This window comes from Lynx canadensis, chromosome A3, assembly GCF_007474595.2.
Source record: "Lynx canadensis isolate LIC74 chromosome A3, mLynCan4.pri.v2, whole genome shotgun sequence".
NCBI lineage: Eukaryota > Metazoa > Chordata > Mammalia > Carnivora > Felidae > Lynx > Lynx canadensis.
This window is the reverse complement of record NC_044305.1, coordinates 115,354,047-115,376,404: the sequence shown is the minus strand read 5'-3', so window position 1 is coordinate 115,376,404 and position 22,358 is coordinate 115,354,047. Positions and strand designations below refer to the sequence as shown.

Here is a 22,358-nt window from a genome sequence, read left to right as displayed (position 1 = left end):
GGTAATTTACTGAAGTGATAGATTGGTTTATATTTGCAAATGCCAAAATGTACATTAAAGAATGGCAGCTCTAGAAGTTACTTAGTCATTAAAAGCTAAAGGAAAAAAAGCTTCTGGATTGGTGTGACTTTATGGTATATTAGTGTTAAAATGCTTACATGTTAGATCTTCAGAGCCTATGAAGTATATATTTAAAACTTTTTTCAGTCTGTATTTGTTCTCAGCTGTCTCTTTTATGTGATGAACTTAACATCTAGTTGCTTATTTTCAGGGTTCTGCTCACCATTACATGTTGTGGTTGTATATTTTTTAAGTTAAAATGATATTTACATTTTTTAAGGCCAGCTTACAAAAGCTAGAGAAAACAGGTCCTGAAGCTTTCAGAAGTTTTTTTTAACAGGGTTATACATGTAGTTTTGAGTTAAGATAATGATTGTCTTTGAAAAAGTGTCTGTTAATTCAAGGGTGTTTTTAGTTACCACAGTTAACTTGAAACTTGTTTTTTTTTTAAGCCTGAAGGGAATGTTTTATAACCTTAAGTTCAGAGTCCAACTGGCTTGCAACATTTTCAAGTTAGTGTTTTTAAATGTAACTTTACATATATTTTATCTTTATATGTTATTGGTTATAACTTTTTTCTTGCGTATGGAAGTGATAGATGTGAATTTGGGGAAATTTAGAAACATAGAAGAGAGCACAAAAATTATTATAATCCCACTGCCCACAAACAAACACCATTGTAATTTTGGTCCATTGCTTTGGTCATTTGGTCACACACACATACACATATATATGTGCATATGTACACATGTATAATTTTGAATAATGGTGAAACTGGAATTACACTTTTCTTTGCACTTAATGTGGTATTATCTCTCCTTTCATTATTTATTCTTTCAAAACATGTGTTTTAAAGGTTGGGGAGTTTTATATTGGTTTATTAGTTGGGGTCCAGAAAAACAGAACTAACAGGGTGTGTGTGTGTGTGTGTGTGTGTGTGTGTGTGTGTGTAGAGCGAGAGAGTGAGATGGAGAGAAGTTTTGATGGGAATTGGGACTTTATTTTAAGGAACTGACTCACATGGTAGTGGAGGTTTATCGAGTCAAAAATCTACAGGGTAAGTTAGGCTGGAGACCCAGGGAGGAGCTGCAGTTCAAGTCCAGAGGCAGTCTGCTGACAGACCTCTTTCTTGCTTGAGGAGGTTAGTCATTTTCTATTCAGGCCTGTAAGTGATTGGATATGGCTCACCCATATTATGGAGAGTAATCTGTTTATGCAAAGTCTTCTGATTTAAATATTAATCTCAGTGAAAAATACCTTCACAGAAACATCTAGAATAATATTTGACCAACTGTCCGGGTAACCTGGCTATGCCACTTTGATAAATAAAATTAACCATAACAGCTGGTATACTGTAATTTTGAGTTCTGTGTCTGTGATTTGGAAAAAAAAAAAAAGCTTTTCCGGGTTTTAACAATTATAATATTTCATGTAATTAAACACTTTGTGCATAGAACTTCTTCATTTAAGAAATGTGAGTACATGAAGTTTTATACACAAAACAAAGTCCCTACTTTCATGAGGCTTACATTCTATGAGGAAAGATAGAATAAAAAACCAATCAGTTAATAAAAACATGTCAAGTCTTCATAAATGCTGTTCAGAGAAATAAAGCAAGATAAGGACAGGGAGAGGAATAGATAGGGTATAGAGTACTCTTTTATAGAAATTGTCAAAAGAAGCCCGTTAAATTTCTCTTAAAGTAGAGACTAATTGAATGAAGCAGAAAACCTTGCAGGTATCTGGAAGGCATTCCAGGCAGGGAAAGGAATACCTGCACAGACCCTGAAGTAGAAACATGCCTGGCTGGTTTGAGAATGCAGAGTGGCCAGTAGTCAACTCCAAGTGTAAGGAGTGAGAAGGGCTGGCACTGGAGTGTTACCAGCAGTGAGCTGACGAGACAGGAGGCTGTGGTCAGAAAGAGGGAGGCTGGTATGCTTACTAATAATCAGAGTCCGGGGTTGGGTAGATGAAGTGGGGATGGAAGGAAAAATCTGCATCTCTAATCTCTTTGTGTCTCTGATTATCTCTACTGCCCCACGTTGTGACCTTACATTTTTAGAACTACTTGTGTTCCCATTCTACGACAGAGTTCCGATCCCCAGAGTCTGTGATGCACCGGAAGAGGAAACCGAAGAGTAGTTAACTATTCATCTTTGTAGTGTCCCTGGGATTCTTCATTCCATGGAAGGGCCTCCTAGCTGTCTATCAAAAACTATTTTAGAGTCCCATGCCCAGGATATTCTCAAATGAACGTGAGAAGAGCTTACTCCTTTTCATGTTTCCAGCCTGTACTTTTGTCTTTCTAGGGACTGTGGTTATTAGTTCTTTGACTCGATTCTTCAACTATAAAATAGTGTAACACCTTTAAAGGGGTATTCTTTGAATATTGTCATGTTGAAGAATTCATCTATGGTTTTTTGAGGTTTGAGGACTCCGTGATCTTAAATTTATTCCGAGGAAGGTTGGGTTTATATAGAGAAAGTTTTTTTTCTTGTGACTTGGAATAGTCTATAAATTTTAGGATGCAGCTGAGAGTTGCGGATTCTAACATCTGCTGTCATCAGAAGGTATTTCATGATCTCTCCCAGCAGTTGAGGCCAAATTTCTGAACACTACTTTTTCCAAATATATTTGCTGAATAATGGGTTTGGTTCTTCTTGGAACTTATAAAGTTACCTCATGGAATGGAAAAAGCAACTTTTGCCAACAACTGGAACATATACTTGACTCTGTAACTATATTCAGCCAAACCATGTTCAGATGTTTGTACACGATGTGCTAATCATGTGCCCATTCTGTTGGGGAGAGGTTTTGGTTAGTAATATTAGCATGCTCTATGCCTGAGCAGGGCAGAGATTTCACTTTGCATTGAAGCCCTAAATTACTGGGCTAAAAAAATGTTGATTTGATATATTTGGCATATTGACTACTTGTTTTTTTCTGAGTATAGAGGTCCTTATGTTTATTTAAAGTATTTTAGTTTTATTAACCTCTTTTGGTATTTCAGTTTTTGTTATGTAAGGACTATTTTATGAAAATTTCGGTTTGTTAGTATTTTATTTGTACCTCAGTTTTCATTGTATGTTGACTATTTTATGAAATCCCTTTAAGAATTTTAAAGATTTTAATATGAATTTCAGGAAACATTCTAACAAGTCCTATTTAATACCTTATTATAAAAATTTCAAAATTCCCCAAACTCTAGGATCTTTGTTAGGGACTGCAGTGTTTGTATCTTCTCATTTGACTCAATATGCCATATTCAGTATTTACAGATGGAATAACTGCCATTTCATCAAAGAAATCCTTCAGGGCTTCCTTATCTCACTTCTCTTCCTTTATTTTATGGCTTCTAACAGTTTGTTGTTTTGTTTAGAAAACAGCAAAGCTCGAAGTAATGATTTTGCTGAAAAGAATGGGCTTCAGAAATATGAATATGTCTTACACCCAAGAACTACAGGCTTCACTTTTGTCGTAGACCGCCTAAGAGAAGGTAAGCACCATCAAAAGGCTGTGTTTTTATGTAAGTGGCAACGGTTGCTGAACTTTGTATGTAGCCCTTTAGAATTTACAAAGCACTTTTTCATATTTTTTTCTCAAGGTATAAGATACTGTCACATTTATACTAAATTGACCCCATGCACTAAAATGTCTTAGTATATATTCTTTATCAAATATCAAAGATAGCCTTATAAAAAATGTTTCCTTCTCTTGGGATAACAGAAAATAATACAAATAGACTATCATTCTCTTTTTAAATTTTTCTCAAAGTAGCAAAACTACCTTGGAAGTATCTTAACACTTACACTATTGTTCTTTATACCTTATAAAGTATTTTTGCATTCATTATTCCGCTCATTCCAACAAATGATTCTGGTTGGTAGGAAGGCAAGTACTGACTGCATCCTCCGTTTTATAGTTAAGTTGAACTGACCTCCAGGTGGTTAGGAAATTTCTGTAGTCAGGGATAGAACCTCATTCTTCTGCTTCCTACTTTGTAGCTCATAATTTTACCTCACACTTCCTCAAGAGTTGTGTCTGTTGAAGGGCATATCAGGACAAGGTGATTCATTGATGATATCACATCCATTTAAATGCTTACATTTTTATATTTGTTGTATAAAAGCCATTGTACATCTTATTGCTGCATGTTTGTACGTTTGTATATGGATACATACATGTGTAGAGACACATAACATTTATGAAAGTATATGGAAATGGAACTATCCAGAAATGTGCTGACGTGTTACTGATTTTACAAGAATGATTTGAAGCCCACAGTCACCTAGAAGAAAAATCTTGTTTACGTGTTTCTGCTCTCCACTCTGATTTCTACCAAGCCATATTGTACGATGATGGCATCTGTGACAAATTATCACCTTCATCTGATAATTGCTACATTGTCATAAAACTGCTTGTGGATTAACATGAAAGATGTTGAACCATCATACAAGCAAAGGTATAAAGTTCTTTTATCTTTCCCTAATGGCATCATTGTTGTTCCTTTAGGGTTTAATGTGCTTTAAGGTACAAAGTATAATCTTAATGAACTCTGCCAGGCTGAAGCATCTTTCCAACTAAATACCCATGATTAAAAAAAAGTATAGTCAATCCAAAACTACATTGTGATAGTAAACCAAAAATGTTGTTCCTATTAGTTTGGCTTGCTCTTGAAATTCTATGGTCATAGGTAATGTGAAATGGGCTTGTGGGCTTGATGGCCATATTGTATATGAACAGCAAGTGTCCATCTACCCAGTGAAGCTCCTGGAGAACACAGTTTTTCCGCCTACAGAATGGGACAGGGAGGCACCAAGACATTAAAGTGGCGATGGTTTTTTGTGTGTTTTTGTTTTAATATGTGGTACCACTTAACTGTGGCATCCAGCTTAGGCTCACCCTTCTTATTCAATAATGTGTTTTTTATGTCCTTACTAATCTGATAGCTTATAGTATTTAATGATTTCTTTGAAGGTATTTCTGACATCATAGAACACATTCATCAACTGGATTTCTCTGTAAATACAAGCATGCTGTTGGAACGCATCTTTTGCTAAAAAAGATCTTCCTAAATGTAGGCAGGATAATAGATTATTTTATAGTGGATAAGGATATATCTGTAGAGCTCTCTTGTTCTGAGATCTGGAAAATATATCAGAAGCAAGCTGATTTATAACTTTGGGGAATGTGTGTTACTTAGTCATCACTCAGAGAACTAGTCGACAACCACTGTGTAATTTTTCCTGCTAGAACTGGCAACTGATTCCCCCACCCGCCATATCAGAAAAAAGAGAAACACGGTTAGATGGTTCTATTTACTTCAGTTAGAAAAGTGGAATAGAATCTGTACCTTATAATAATAATAAAGAAATAGGATTGTGATTATAGTAACAGCAGCTAACATTTATTGAGCACTTACTAAGTACCAGGCATTGAGCCAAGTATTTCATATGCCTAAGGTCAATTAATCCTGACAATTACCATACATGGTAGTTATCATTATTAATATTTAACTTGTAGGACAAAACTGAAGCAGAAATTGAGATGAAGAAGCTTGTCAGAGTTATTAGAATCTGGTTCCTCTGACTGAATATCCTATGCTCTTTAAAAATTTTTTTCTTTAATGTTTATTTATTTTTGAGAGAAAGAGAGACAGAGCACATGGAGGGGAGGGGCAGAGAGAGAGGGAGACACAGAACCTGAAACAGGCTTCAGGCTCTGAGCTGTCAGCACAGAGCCTGACGTGGGACTCGAACTCACGAGTTGTGAGATCATGACCTGAGCTGAAGCCAGACACTTAACCAACTGAGCCACCCAGGCATGCCCCATGCCTCTTGTATTTGTAGTATGATTTTAGTTAACAGAGTCTCCATAAAGCACTTTTGTAATAGTGAACTGCGTGGTTTCCCTCAAAAAAGATGTTGAAAAAGAAAAAGCGGTAGCTAAATGGCCAGATCATGGAGGGATGGTAGTCCCAAAGGAGGAGGTTATGGTTCTGCCTAACATGACAGGGGAGGGGGAATCAGGTGGAGAGTCAAGGGCAGCTCTACTTTTGGGGGACGAGGGGTGGTATCTAGTGAGCATCAAAAGTTTCATCAAGGATCAGAAGTGAAGATCTTAGAAACAAATTAAAGCCCCCAAAAGGGCCAAGCCCAACTTTCTGATCTTTAGCTTCCTGAGATCTGCTTTTGATAAGCAGTTAGGTGAAAAAAGAAGCTCTCTGTTAAAACAAATGACTGTATAAATAAATTATTGCAGTGGAATACTGCTCACCATAATAACTAAATTCAGCATTGCCGATGTCTGTTTGGCAATGGGCATGTGAGAAGTTTAGGACATCAAGAAACTAAGGATGAAGTCCTACCAAGAAGGACTGGATAAATGAAAATGCAAAACAAGGAAAGTAGCTTCTGCACTTCTGTTCAGAATACATGTCACAGAGATTAGGAACATTTAGAAGACACACATTTACCCTGAAATATAGCACCCATTATATAATGTTACACAGATGTGTTATTCCTGTGGTAGTAACTGCAAAAGGTTTACCCTGAGTACCTTAAATTTCACCATTAATGTGCTTGCTCTATACTCTTACTAGATTATAACCTTCTTGAGGGTATGGAATGTTCTGCACATGGTTGAGTTAAATGTTTTTTCCTTTTATCTGAAAAATAAGACAAGCCTAGTGTCCTGGATGTTCTTCTAAGTATGTATTACACTGATAGATTATCTGTCTTGGATGATTTCACAACCTTTCAGTATGTGATTATATGTTTTTCCAGTACTATATTAACCCAAACCCAAAAGGAATTTTCTAACTTAGGGAAAAAAGGCTTTTTATGAGAAAGTTTTTTTTTTTTAATTGACAGTGCTAATAAATTTATCAGACAATTTTAAACTTGTAACTCATTCATACCAAAAGTTAGTTATATTATCATCATCTCTGGTGCTGTATCATTTTTTAAAAATTTTTCTTTAATGTTTATTTATTATTTTTGAGAGAGAGCGAGCAAGCATGTGCATGAGCAAGGGAGAGGCAGAGAGAGAGAGACACAGAATCTGAAGCAAGCCTCCAGGCTCTGCGCTGTCAGCGCAGAGCCCGACATGGGGCTGGAATCCACAAACTGCAAGATCATGACCTGAGCTGAAGTCGGATGACCGACCGACTAAGCCACCCAGGCTCCCCTGGTGCTTCATCATTTTTAACAATAGCTTTACTCTTCTTTGATTTTAAATAAAGATTTGGTCCCACCATTATTTGATTTTGTTAAATGTTTTAGAAGCCAATTACTAAGTTATAACCCTGCAATAATTACTTTTCACCATTAGGCGGCACAAATGCGTACATTTGAAACACTTGAAGTTAGGTTAAAGTGGTTGGGGGTGAGGATAAAACACTTCATATTTGTTTGAGGGTGTGTCTTGTTTAAAATATGACCTTGCTTAGTGAACACATCTACATACCAGGAAGATAACTCACCTAACTCCACAGGGACAGAGCTGCTCTGCTTGGGACCCTCCCAGACCCTATGTATCTCTTCATCTGACTGTTCGTATGTATGCTTTATCATATCCTTTAATAAACTGGTAGACATTAAAAATAAAATATGACCTTGCCTAGAAGTTTACAGTCTTCTTGGGTAGATAAGAATACATCTAGAAAAATCTTAAAAAATATCACATTACATGTTAAATTTTATGGTATATAGTATATAAACATTTTGAGTAATTATAGGAGTGTTCAGTAAAGAGAGAGCATATAGTATTGAAACACTTCACTTGTAACATTTATTTATTTTGAGACAGAGAGAGAGAGAGAGAGCATGAACAGGGGAGGGTCAGAGAAAGAGGGAGACACAGAATCCGAAACAGGCTCCAGTCTCTGAGCTGTCAGCACAGAGCCCGACGCGGGGCTCAAACCCACAGATCGTGAGATCATGACCTGAGCTAAAGTCAGACGCTTAACCGACTGAGCTACCCAGGCGCCCCGAAACACTTCACTTCTTTAAGAAGCTTAATTTCTTCCTTGGACTTTCAAGGATGGCTGAGGGCAAGATAGGAAGAGTACAAGAAAGGGCATAGAGTTTGGGCCAGTATGAGGCTGTGCGGTAAACTAGGCACAATGAACGTGATCGAGCTGAAGACTTGTACTGTAGAATAATAGACAGTAGTTAAGAAGGTTGTTTGGAGCCATTGTTGAAAAACTTAAACTCCTGCCCCCAAATAGTCATGTTTTTAGACGTCCATTTTTAGCTGAAGTCATTCAAGCAAATCAGCTCATGTGTTAAGACTATAAAACATCATATAGATATATTTAAGTTTTGGGTTTTTTAAAAATAATTTTTTTAATGTTTATTTATTTTTGAGAGAGAGAGAGGCAGAGTGTGAGCAGGGGAGGGGCAGACACACACACACACACACACACACACACACACACACACACACAGAATCTGAAGCAGGCTCTAGGCACTGAGCTGTCAGCATGGAACCTGATGCGGGGCTCAAACTCACCACGAGATCATGACCTGAGCTGAAGTCAGGCGCTTAACTGATTGAGCCACCCAGGCACCCCAAGTTTTGAGTTTTTAAGTTCCAAGATAATCCATGTTTAGCTCATATGTTTATATTCTAAATATGAAAGATGGTGTATTTCTACTAATCTAGGGGATATAGGGTTAGTCACTAAGGAAAAAATAAAATTCCCACCAGGTAATTTAGATCAGCACATGTGATTAAAAAACTCTTCGGTCTGTATTCAGGGACAGAGAATTGCTTACTTGAACCCCCAGATTACATATGTAGTATCTGGTAGTCCTGTGTTTGGCTCTCTCATTTTGGTCTATGATAGTTCTCATTTGCTCCACGAAAGTTGGCACTTAGGCAGTAGACTAATCATAGATAGCTCAATCTTCAGTGTTTTCAGAGTGTTTTAATTTCTTGGGCTTTTTGCTTCATGCACAGCTAATAATCCATTCTGTTTCTTGCCTATAGTAGATGTAGATGGTGGGGGACCAAAGATGGCCAGCAGGAGCCATTGCTCTCTGTGGCTCACATTATGTTTATCCTAGTTGAAGAGTGATGAGCCTCCCTTGGGATTGCATTTCGGTGACTCTTCCTAACAGCTAGCATAATCTAGGATACTAGGAAGAAAGACAGAGAGAAAAACTGTTGAAATATTGGGTGCATTAAATGCCATGCACTCTGACCTTTTCATGTGACTTTTTATTGCTGGAAACTATGAAAAAGGATAAGACCTTTCCCTTATGTTTAAAAAATGTAATTATACAGTAGATCTTTGACATTTGCTAGAATACTTTCTGAAACCTTTTCCATTTCCCCAAATTTGCAAATTTCTCTGTAGCATAGCATTTGACTCTCTTTTGAGACCCTTTTACAAAGAACAATGCTTTCATCTGTTTATGGTGATGAATAGAATACAGCAAACCTAAATGAACCTGGGTTCTGATCAGTAAAAAAGCACATGGATCAACTAAAGGACTTGGTCCTACATGTCATGAAGCAGAAATGATTTAAATTCTCCTCAGCAAAATTATATGTGATTACATGTCAAAGACCTTTGGAGTCTGTCAGGTTGAATCTCTGAATGCCATGGCATGCCTTTAGGTCTTTAATGACATTTCTGTTATCTTTGTTCATTTTAGTTCTCTTTCATAGCAGAAAATCTGAGCTCATTTAGGACAGGTCTTGGCATTGTGTTAATGAAAAGTGACAGAGCCCTCTTTCTCTACATAAAAACAGCCATCTAACAAGTACCTACCATGTGCCAGGCACTGAGCGGTTCACATGTTTCTCTACCCTGCCCAAGCAGTACTAATGCCCAGGGAGCTATTTAAAACACAGATGATCAGGTGTGGGCTCAGACCTGCTAAATGAATCAAAGTCCAGTGGTGGGGCCCTGAGCTCATGTCTACCCGACTAGTCACTGTCATACAGATCATTTCATTCCCATGGCTGCGCTAGGCAGTGCTTTGCCCCATGCCACCCCTGAGGAGACAGACTCACTCTAGCGACTTGCCCAGGGTCACATGGCTGCTGGGTGGTACATGAGTTCACTTCTGCTCCATTTGATGCCAAAGCCCATGTTCTTCCCACTATGTAGTAAGTTAACAATTTTTCTGTGCCAAGTGCTACAAAGATGTAACCTTTGTAGGATTTTTTTCTTTTTCTTCTCTCTTTCCAAGACCTTCTCCCTGGTACCCTTAGCTATACTCTGCATTTTGTTTAAATGGAAAAATACATCAAGAGTTTCCTTTTTGTAAAGCATGTCATTATTCTGGTTCCTATATTTATCTGCTCCTCCTTCATATCTCTAATCTGTAAGGCAAAACAAAGAAAGTGACACTCCTACTGTTCTTTCAAATTGTGGTCCCGTAATTTTCTTTTGCCGCTGAGCCTCAAAAACAATAAACTGGTGACTTGATTTTTCTCAATACTAACTCACTTCCTGTAAAAACGGGATTTTTTAAATTATAAAAACAATATATTTATTATAAAAATATTGGAAAGTTCATTATAAAGAAGGAAAAGGTACCTATGGTCTGCTCAGTCACATCTCAGAAATACCTGGTGTGTGCCTTGTATACTTTTTGACAGAAACTCTTCCTGTGTTTTTCCACCTGTATTCATACATCGCAAACAAAATTAAAGTCAGATCATATATTTTGTTTTAGAAATATTTTTAAGACTTATAATAATGTGCATGTTTTATCATTATCCTTGCATAATTGGCATAAGTATATGTTAATGTGTGCACATATTAGAAGGACCACTATTTAACTAGTCCTTCATTGTTCAAAGTTAAAATTGTTTCCAGTTTACCACCCTTATAAATAATACCAAAGTATGCATAAATCTCTAATTATTCCCTTGGGATATATTTCCAAGGTTAATTACTGAGTCAAAGGGTATTCCTTTTTTTAAGGTTTTTAAATGACTTTTTTTTTTTTTTTTTATGTTTATTTAGTTTTGAGGGAGAGACAGACAGAGCGTGAATGGGGGAGGGGCTGAAAGAGAGGGAGACACAGAATCCCAAGCAGGCTTCAGGCTCTGAGCCGTCAGCACAGGGTCCGATGCAGGGCCTGAACTCACAAACTATGAGATCATGACCTGAGCCAAAGTCGGACGCGTAACCGATTGAGCCACCCAGGGGCCCCCATTTTCTTAAGGTTTTCTAAAAAAATTTACTCCTGTTCTCTGTCCTATTTCAATTGGCCACCAAATTCTACTGATACTGCTTTTTAGAGAGACATCCTACCTTCTTCTGTTTCCACAGTGGCCTGAATGGATGGGACCCCATTACTTCTCCTTTTTACTTCCTGGCTTTCTGACTGGTCTACCTCTGGTTTCTTCTTTGCCAATCCATATTACTTAGCTCTCAGTCTTCGTAAGGTGCCACTCTAATGTCATTGTGTATATATTTATTCAGAAAATGTTTCTTGGGCACAGGTGTTGTTTGGCCTGCAAGACGCAAGACGCAGGTACCAAGACATAGTCCATTCCTGTGAGTATCATACGGTTTAGAAAACATAATCGTAACGCAGTGCCGTAAGATGTAAATAGAAAGTATTTTGAGGACATGAAGGTTAGTTGATCTTTACCTAAAGTGACACTGAAGAGGTGGCATATGAGCTGAGAATTAAAGAATAATTAGGCATTTTCCAGGGAGGAAAGGCATTTAAACGTTTGCATCACTTCCATATTCCATGGTCAGGCCTTTCTATAATATGGTTCTAATCTACTTTTTAAATTTTACCACTCAGAAGCCCCTCTTCATACCACATGAGCCAACCTATTTGAATTAATTGACTATTCTGGACTGTGCCTTATGCTTTGTGCATCATGCGTCTAGTTAAGTCTGTTCAGGCTAAAACCTGTAGTGCTTTGTTCCTTGCTTTAATCCCCGGATACTGTCCTTTAGTGATCTTCTAAGGGTCCATCCCTATTTCCACTGCTGGCAGTCATCTGAACTATCTTTTTCCACTCTAATAGGACTTAGCATAGTGGACCTGTTATTAATAGCTGCTCTAATACATTTTACTTCTTAGCTTTCGAAACGGACAGCAGTGGCCATGTCACCTAGACCATTAGGGCAAAGATTTTATTACTAAATCCATTGAATATCTTTCCATCCATATCTTACTTCCTCTCCTAGCAACGACTGGCACTGTAGATTCTTCTTGAAATACTTTCTCCCTGGGGCTTCTCCTTTTTTCTCCTACATCTCTGACCACTTCTCAAGACTCATTTGTAGAGTCTTCCTACCTGGGTATCCCTTCAGTGTCTGGGTTCCTTATAAGGCTTCCTGGGTTCCTTTGTTCTCCCACTCCATGTCACTCAGGTTGGTGGCTTGAATGGTCATTCCATATGCTCTTGGCTTGAGTCCAAATCTTTTGTTCGTAAATCCCTTTCTTAGTGCAGAGCCATACATGTGACCTTTGCCATTTGGAGGTGCTGTAGGCACTTCAGTGTTGAAAATTGAACTTGTCATTTCCCCCTACACTGCTGTTCCTCCCATATCCCCACACCAATTGCTGGCACTATAATGATGATAATGGTAATATTGGTGAGATTGTGTACTTATGTGCCAGGATTATCCTAAGTGCTTCACATGAACTAAATCATCCCATTCTTAGAGGAGGTTTCATTATCATCTTCCTTTTATGCATGAGGAAACCGAGCTACAGAGAAGTAGTCATCCAAGATTTCCACCTTTGAAATGGCAGAGCTAGGAATCTAGCTGTGGAGCCTTCGCCTTAACCGCTGTTTATCATCAACTCAGTTACTCAAGTTACAACCTGGGCGTCATTCTTGGATCCGTCCCCTCTGCTTCTCTCACGTGCCGTGAAACCCCAACCAGTAAGTGCCTTGGGATTCTCTTTACTCTCAAATTCATTCTTCTCTTTTCATTCTCTCTGCCATCATATCTCCCCTGAATTACCAGATAGCAGCTCAGCTGGTCTTCCTAGTTCTGGGCCTGCCTTAACCAGTCCTTTCTCCATGTTGTACTGGAACATCAAGCCTTTTTCTAAATGAGGATGGCAGCACACTAAGTTAGAGGCTCAGGCTCCGGAGTCAGGAGACCTGGGGAGAACCCTGGCATCACCGGAATTAGCAGTGTCCCTCAGCAAGCCTTACTTCCATCATCTGTAAAATGGAGTAACTGTGCTTTCTTTGTAGGGCTCTTATAAGGACTCAGTGCAGTACATAAAGCACTTAGCACAGTGCCTGGAAAAGAGCAAGCACTCGATAAACGTTACAGTGCAAATCTGATTGTGTCAGCTCCTGGCCAGAACCCGTCCTGGGTTTCACAATGCTCCAGGGTTAAATCTACTTTCTTGAGGTGTACCGGGGTGGTTCAGTCAGTTAAGTGTCCGACTCTTGATTTCGGCTCAGGTCATGATCTCATGGTTGCGAGATTGAGCTCCGTGTCGCGCTCTGTGCTGATAGCACGGAATCTGCTTGGGGTTTTCTCTTTCTCTCTCTGCCCCTCCCCCACTTGTGTTCTCTCTTAAAGAAATAAACATTTTTTAAAAATCTCCTTTTTTTTTTAACATGATTTTCCAGGCCCTCCATGACCTGGTCTTTGCTTAGCTTTCTCACCTCTCTCCATTCTCCTTTGTTGTCCCTTTACTCCTTGCCTTCCTGAACTGCTTCCCATTCCCAGAGTGCACAGTACTCTGAGCCTTCCCTACCAGGGCATAGCCCCTCCTAGCCTCATTCAGGAAACCTTCACGGCTCTTAGACTTCTTTGTTCCCCATATGAGTGTGTTCCCTCCTCTGCCAGCCCTGCATAGATGTTTTACTGACTGTATTATCATTTGTCTATTTCATCTATGAACTTTCAATTTCATGCCCATTAGAATCAAGTCTGTCTCCCTGACCATTTTTATCCCCAGCCTTCAGCATAGGCCTCGCATATAATACTCTAAGTTTTTTGAACCCATCAGCTAACTGGTTGATGTATTTTCATACCCTGCTGTGTTCCCATAAAGAGCTAAAGTGGTGGACCTAAATATGTATGCTACAATGACAGCAGCACCACAATATTAGAGAATAAATTAAAGGGAAAATAAGGGTGTAAGGTTGGTATATAAAACATATGTTATATGGTTAATACACAAAATACATAGGTTCTATATTCTTATAAAATATGGGTCCATAAATTGGCTTGAGCTTTCTGGCATCTTCTCTAGGGGGAAACTGGATAGTATCATTGACAAATCCGTAAGATTAAAGCATATCCTATGCTCAGAAAAAATATGACCATTTCTGAAGGACTTGAGAGAAAGACCTCCCACGCATGGCTCCTCACGGAAGACATTGTACACTGTCGTGACCAGAGTCTTTATCTTTAAGTTTAATGTCACACATAGCCTCAGAGCGTTCATCCTCACTGGCTGACAGCAGAATGAGAAAGAGCAGTTCAGTAAAGACAGTCTCCTAAGAGGCCAGCACAGCCGACTATATGTGATTGAGAGTGTCTCAACTCCAGAGGTTTGGAGACACCGCATGTCTTCAACCCATTCTCCATGAATGGGATTTCACTCACTGAGATTCAGGTAGGAATTAGTTCACGCAGGGTTTGATTATTCTTCCTAAAGGATCTGTTCTACAGATATCTCGTGTCACGAGTTTAAGTGTGGGGCCAGGGGCTTTTACTAATAGGATTCTCTTAGGGTCGTTGAGGAGCCTACTGAGTGAAGCGTCCTGTGTGAAGTGAAGGCAACCTACCTCTGAACTGAGGTTGGCCAGTGTGTTTCTTATAAGACACTTGGGATTATGTCCTCTGCAGTGCTTAACCAAATAGTCACATAGTCAGTGGACCATTGCCCAAAGATCAGTCCCTGTCTGACCTTTCTGGACTGATTTCTTCCTGTGACCTCTTGCCCTGTCTTCAGTCCACCTACGTGGAATATACTTTTCTCATGCTATTCCTTTTCCTAAACTGTTCCAACCATTTGGGTAGTTCCTGTTGATCCTTCAAGACAGTTCAAATGACTATTCTACTTCATACCATCTCCTGGCTTCTCCAGGTTATTGGGCTTCCTTCTTCTTACTCTCATTTATACATTTGTCTTCATCACTTCTTTCATCCTCTTTTATAGTTTTTTTTTTTCTTTCTCCCTTGGACTCTGAGCTCCTTTAGGATAGATAATGTATCTTGTTTTTGTATTTGAGCCCCTAGGACACCGTCATGAATATTACAGGTACTCAGTGTATTTATGGTTTGTACAGATTTTTGTAGATGATCTATTTTTAGCATCTTATACATATGCACTTGATATGCTTGTTTATGCACGTCTGATTGGTAATGCCCCTACCACCCTCAGTCTAGCGATCAGATATTAATTCACATGGACTCTCTTATTGCAATAGAGGAGAGATTTGTGGCAGTGCTGGAGGGCCACATAAGGCAGGTGCACATTTGATAATAAATGTTATCTTAAGATAGTCTTTTTTTTTTTTTTAATTACCAAAGGACAAAAGTAGGGCTGATTTTTGTTCCTGTTTTTTAGATTACCTATGCTTTTATAAGGGACATTAATAAAAGCATATTAATTTTAACTTAAATGAACAAGGTCTTGGCATTTGATCATGTAAAAATCAGTATGGAATTGGGGTTCTTAGGTAGGGTTTCCCTAGTTTATTAGTATTTCCCTACTCAGTGAGGAATTTGCACTAAATTGCACTAAGTGCAATTGCACTAAGTGCACTAAGTGAGGTTCAGATTCTGAGATAGTGCTAAGGAGACAATCATTGCAACCTAGGGCCTCTCTTGTACTACTTGACTTCAGTAGGAGGAAACTCTTGCCCTAGGGCTATCTACTGTTTTTCTAATACCAGCCAGCTATAATAAATACCTATTAGTGTGGAAGGTAGGCCAGGATGACTATGGATGCAGGTCTTGTGGCGCCATTAATCTATATACTAGTTTTGGTTAGATTATCATTTTCATAGGGGAGTGAAAATTATATACTTGGTATATTTTACTCATTCAAAAGGCTTGTCTTTGCCTAAGTATTGATGCCATTACCATGTTTATATTATTTTCTTAAGAGTAACATGCTGAAAAATGCTGATAACTGTGACACTCAAAAATATGTTTATTTTAGAATACAGCGTTGCGGAAGAAGCTGCGTAAGTAAAATTTGTGGAATTGCCTTTGAGAACTTTCTGCAAACTGTACATTGATTGCAAAGAATATTGTTACATACATTAAAACGTTCTGCCAGCTTTCCCTCTGAAGGCAGAAGTGGGAGCTACAGAACGACAGTAGAGGACGCCAGTACCATTCCCTCACGTGGTTCGAGACCCGTGTGGCAGCTACATGCTCAGTTTTTCTGTCCTTATACTGTTGTATTGAAGCAAATTTTAAGAATTTAGTGCAAATGCAAAATGCATGTAGCAATATGCTTTAGTTTCCTGTTAATGTGAAAATCAAAATATATCCTCATGCAAGTTGAATTGTTGGCCTGAATCTAAACCCTCTGGACCCGCGAATCCAGAAATTCATCTTAACAGGAACTTGTGACTGCCTTTTGGTTTTATATAGTATATAATTTCTTTGCGGATAGATTTCTTTTTTGGGTTTGTCCAAAAAAGCTTTACTTGGTTTCTCCTTTATTCTGGGCATGTGTCCATTGCATTATTTATAAAAGGTTGTACCTTTTTCTCTTTTAGCTTTACAGATTTTTTTCTTCCGTATTAAAAATACTTTCTCTGTATAGTGTTCCACTTGGTAGGACCTTTTCTTATTTTGTTTTTAAATAAATTGATGTTTGAGTATTGCAAAGGTATTGTTAAAACAACACTTGGGGCGCCTGGGTGGCGCAGTCGATTAAGCGTCCGACTTCAGCCAGGTCACGATCTCGCGGTCCGTGAGTTCGAGCCCCGCGTCGGGCTCTGGGCTGATGGCTCGGAGCCTGGAGCCTGTTTCCGATTCTGTGTCTCCCTCTCTCTCTGCCCCTCCCCCGTTCATGCTCTGTCTCTCTCTGTCCCAAAAATAAATAAACGTTGAAAAAAAAAATAAAAAATAAATAAAATTAAAAAACAAAAAAACAAAAAAAAAAACAACACTGACCTCGCTGGTGTGTGTGTCTCTGCACACGCACATGCAGACCAAGTTCATGTGCCTTCGCTTTTTACAAATAGATGGTGAAAAATCAGTCTCACAAGAACATAAAACTACATACTGAAATTGTTTACTTATTCATGTTGAACAATATCTGGACAGCTTTTTGAATGAGGCATTTTTTTTTTTTTCGTTTTTCTGCAGGAAAAAAAATTTTTTTAGTGTCTATTTATTTTGGAGAGAGAAAGAGAGCGCAAGCAGGGGAGGTGCAAAGACAGAGGGAGACACAGAATCTGAAGCAGGCTCCAGGCTCTGAGCTGTCAGCACAGAGCCCGACCCGGGGCTCGGGCTCATGAACCGTGAGATCGTGACCTGAGCAGAAGTCAGATGCTTAACCAACTGAGCCACCCAGGTGCCCCTGCAGAGAATATTTTTATATGTGATGTAAATCTCACTTCTATATAATGTCATTATACAGATTTTGTAACATAGGCACCCTACATTTATCATCGGATTGCTAAACGCAATCTCACTTTGTCATAGAATCTGGACGAGGCAAAGCGAGTCCTGGCACAGTTGTCACAAGCTGGTCCCTCTGCATTGCACTGAGGAAGGGCCAGATGAAAGTATATTAGGAACTTTCTAAAATTAAGTTGCTTTCTCCTAACAGAGTTGTGTGGGAGAGGGAAGCATGTCTGTCCTCAATGGCTTTCATTCCCTCTGTACAGAAGTATTACATTTGAACACATTAAAGCACATTCCAAGTATTCTCCTACTTGATAAGATAACCGACTTAGAGAATCTGTCAGAGCAGACACAGACACTCAGCATGCCCATGTGAGTGTGCTTATCCTGTCATAATAACATCATGCAAATACTTTTCATTATGGCTTAGTTGTCTTTTTCATAGGAAATGATAATTGAAAGAAACGAAAGTAACCACTGACTTCTACTGATTTCTCAAGTTTTGTTTTATCAAGTCCCTTTTCCAGTTATAGTCTCATTTGAATATAATAAACACACAGTAACCTACTATGTGCTAGATTCTTTCCATTCTAAGATTACATGAGAACAATACTGTCTTAAATCTTGGGACAGCAGGTGTTCTGTTTGTGCCCTTCTTCTTGGTCTTTGTTCTTTTCCTGTTCGTGTTACAGGCCTGTTTATGGGGACTAAGATACTTCTCCAACAGAGACTTCAGTACTGTGAAGTAAACATCTGTCTGTGACTCCTTATCATACAGAACACGTTTTAAAAGAGTTTACAGAACATATTATAGACTTTTAAACAATTAGCGTTTGAAGCTGTGAAGGTGCTATACAGTTTCCTAGATGATAATGTGAGATATTTGTGTTGAGGGTTGTGTGTCTCATTGGTAGGTTAATAGCTACTTTCTTTGAATTGATAGATTGTATCGCCAAACAATGTCCATTGTTTGGAGTAATTTTGCACTGCATACATATAGTCTGAAAGTAACTTGGGGCTCCATGTGGGAACTTGTGGCAGAACTCTTGAGTCTGTTGTACAAAAGTTTTAAAATCTGGTATTCATCGTTTATGATTTGTATTTCCCATTTCCTCATAGGTTTGAAATGGCCTCTAGCAGAAGGTCACCTAAGGAAAACATGGCCCGCAGTGCCAAAGTCCGGTATTAGAGTGTATGTGTGCATAGGCTTTGAAGGGAAGGCATATTATTACCCAAACTAAGAAAAACTGCCCTAGTCAAACATGAACCTTGGCAGTGACCTTCTTAGAAGTCAAGACACAAGGGGCCTTCCTACATTTTACTCACTGGGTGTGAAGTTCTTGGTGACTTACGATGGTAATGAACTAACTTAAAGCAGAAGAAGTGGTGTTAGTCAGTATCTGCTCTGCCACAGTTATCACTGCTCTGGGGTAGCAGATCTGACGAGCTCCTCAACCAGTTAGTCAGTCCTCATAGCTGGACAGCCACCTGTATCATGTTTTTGCAGACTGCCCTTAGATGTCATTTTGATAGACAGTCTATCACTTGGCCAGTCTATGCTTCTGCTCAGGAGAGCAACTTCGTACTGTTGGTGGGAATACATGGAAATGACTTTACATATTCTTTTCTGTGTCCTAAGGCTTACTTGCTTTCCTCTAGAACAGAATTTTAACAAGCACAATAGATTCATAATAGTAAATCCAGATGAAGTTTCCAAGTAGTTTACCAGTTAATTTTTTTATGTTTATTTCGAAGGGGGTGGGGAGAGAGTATGCACACATGAGTGGAGGAGGAACAGAGAGAGGGAGCGAGAATCCCAAACAGGCTCTGCACTGTCAATACACAGCCTGATGCAGGGCTCGAACTCATGAACCGTGAGATCGTGCACAACCTGAGCCAAAACCAAGAGTCGGATGCTTAACTGACTGAGCCACCCAGGCGCCCCACCAATTAATTTTTGTTAAAGAAATTAATAACCTTTCTCGTCAGTAAAAACAGTATGTTGGTTCCAATATTAGTTTCCTTAGTAATTCAGGTAGACTGTACCCACTACTTACGTTACTAAATCAGTCATAATGAAGGCTTATATTTTAATAGGTTAGAGATAGACATTGGTAAGAGCTGAAGTTAGGATAGACTTGATAGAGTTTAGGCAAAGACAAACATTATAAAAAATTTGCCCTGTAATGTATTATCATTAAAATTGTGACTAAATATTGTAAATATAAGGTGTTTATATTTAAATATTCTTTTTTTAAATATTTGTGTGTGTGTGTGTGTGAGAGAGAGAGAGAGAGAGAGACAGAGGGTCCAAAATGGGCTCTGCACTGACAGCAGAGAGCCCGATGTGGGGCTCAAACTCATGAACTAGGAGGTCATAACCTGAGCCGAAGTGGGATGCTTAACCAACGGAGCCACCCAGGCACCCCTGTATTTAAATATTCTAAAGAAAGTGTCTTTTTGTTAAATGTATGTAACCTTAGATAAGAATCTTAGATAAGACCCGTGTTTTATATTTAATACTGTGTGATCAAGGCATGCTCTTGGCAGCATCAGAATAAACACTGGTGAGCACATCCGTGTGCTCACATTTAGAAAGTGTATGATCAAGTACCACAGAAACAATATACGAGCGTAAAGTAGAGAAGCGTTGTAGTGAGCTGGCAGAGTAAGGGGGAGAGTTAGATTGAGTTAGACCTTGAATTAGAGCTTTTTAAGTTTCTTTCTTTTGAGAGAGAGCACAAGCAGAGGAGGGGCCGAGAGAAAGAAGGGAGGGAGGGAGGGAGAGAATCCCAAGCAGGCTCCTTGCTGTCCGTGCAGAACCCAACCTCAGGCTCCAGCTCATCAACAGTGAGATCATGACCTGAGCCACAATCAAGAATCGGACCTTAACTGACTGAGCCACCCAGGTGCCCCAGACCTTGAATTAGATCTTGAGGAATAGGAGGGTTTGATTTGGTAAGGAATTGAGAGAACAGTGAGGGCTCAAGGTCCAGCAGTGGAGACTGGCCTGACTAGGGGCCAGAGGTCATCTTTTTACGTGGTAAGATCTGAAGTTAGAGAGGTCGTCTTAGTTGTCATGAAGCCTCACTTCTAACAAAGTAGACATTAAAGGGAATCAGAAATAGTGGGCATTTCACAAGTAGTATTTACGACTTTATATAGTCTACGGCTGGGGAGTAAGTGATTCTCTTCTCAGCATTCTAAGAGAATACTAGAGAAACTTTGAAAGCAGTTTACTACTTGTTCTCAGATAAAGTAAGATCTCTTGGCTTTGTCATCATCATAGTCGTTGCCAAACAGTCCTATTTTGAGATTTCTGAATTATGTGCAGTTTAAAGGAAGAACTCCGTAAAAGTAATTGCATCTTTTTTTTTTTTTTTTACATCTCTTTTGATTCATGAGTGAGGTATTTACAGACTGAATGGTGGCATATAGTAGGAAAAAAGTATGATTCATCCTAATTACAAAGCTATTTCCTAAGAAAGAATCATGGGACAAATGTCTTATTTGTGTTTGTACAAATGGTTTTGAGACTTTAAAAAACATCTTGGCTTTTCTGTATATGGCTATAAATGGCTACAATTTTGTATTTGCAAATATTGATTTCATCTAAGTAAGTCTTTTTCAGCAGTAGTTGGCCTGTTAGCAAGGTCAGATGCTCATGGACTTTAATGGATTCGTTCTCTGAAACACGTGCAACTTCTCTGAAGTTCTAAGTGTCAACGGAATCTTTACTTGCAGAGTCCCTTGGGTGCAGTGCAGAGTCCCTTGGGTGCAGTGACTAGGTGGTATTTGTTGATCTCGGCGAGAGGAATTTCTCGGTCCTGGGGGTTTCTGAAGCCAGATTTAAGTGGTGCAAAGATGGATGTGAGTGGAGACAGCAAGTTTAGGTGGCTCCTCCAAGGAGCTTACTGATAAAGGAGAGGGCAGAGCTGGGGTGGTCACTAGAAGGGGCAGCTGCATCAAGGAGGACTAGGGACGTATTTTTAAAGGTGGAGAAAACTCGATAGAGGAAAAGCTGAAAGCAGAGTGGATTCATGACAGAGCAAATTTTCTCAGAAATCATGAGGGGACAGGAACAGAAGGAAAGAACAGAGGATTCCTCACTTGCTAAGGCAGGAAGCAAGGCTGAGCTTGAATATATATTTTGGTTTAGGGAGTAGGTGGTGAGACAGTGAGCCATGCTTTGATGGAAGACTGTTCGGTCACATTGGAGGTCAGGTAATGTGACGATGATGGTTGGGTGCCTGGGACACAGAGGTGATTAATGAGATTTTGGAATATTTGCTGTGGAAAATAAGAAAAGGAAGCTGATAAAAACAAGTGAGAGCATTGCTGAGCTCTCTGACCTTGGGCTACAGGCCCCGTCTGGCTTCCCAGACTCCCCACTGCAGCTCTAAGCCCCATCCAAAGTGGTGACTCACACTGCCTGCACCGGCCTCACTCCTCCCTCCCCCCATGGCCTGCAACACTTCCGTCTCTTTTCCTTTTGAACAGACCCACCTGTTCTATGTCCAGCTCATGTCTCCATCTCTTCAGCTGCAAGACCGATCCTGCAGCCTTCTGCAACAGTTGAACCACATTTAAGAGTCAAATAACTTGCAAACTTATTTTATCTTCTTCCCTAGATTGAGGTTTCTTTGGAGCAAGACTCACGGGTGTGTCCGCCTGCTGTGTGCACCACCCCCTCTTCTCTTCTCTCTCTCTCTTCTCTCTCTCTCTCTCTCTCTCAGTG

The 22,358-nt window shown here is 39.3% G+C and overlaps 1 protein-coding gene across 1 annotated transcript in view; it reads left to right on the top strand.

Moving 5' to 3' along the window:
- LCLAT1 (lysocardiolipin acyltransferase 1) overlaps positions 1-22,358 on the top strand; it is a 183,454-nt gene that overhangs the window by 110,112 nt on the left and 50,984 nt on the right. The window contains exon 5 of the mRNA XM_030311367.1: positions 3,440-3,556. Coding sequence (XP_030167227.1) covers positions 3,440-3,556 — 117 coding nt within the window. The remainder of the gene's footprint in view (positions 1-3,439; positions 3,557-22,358) is intronic.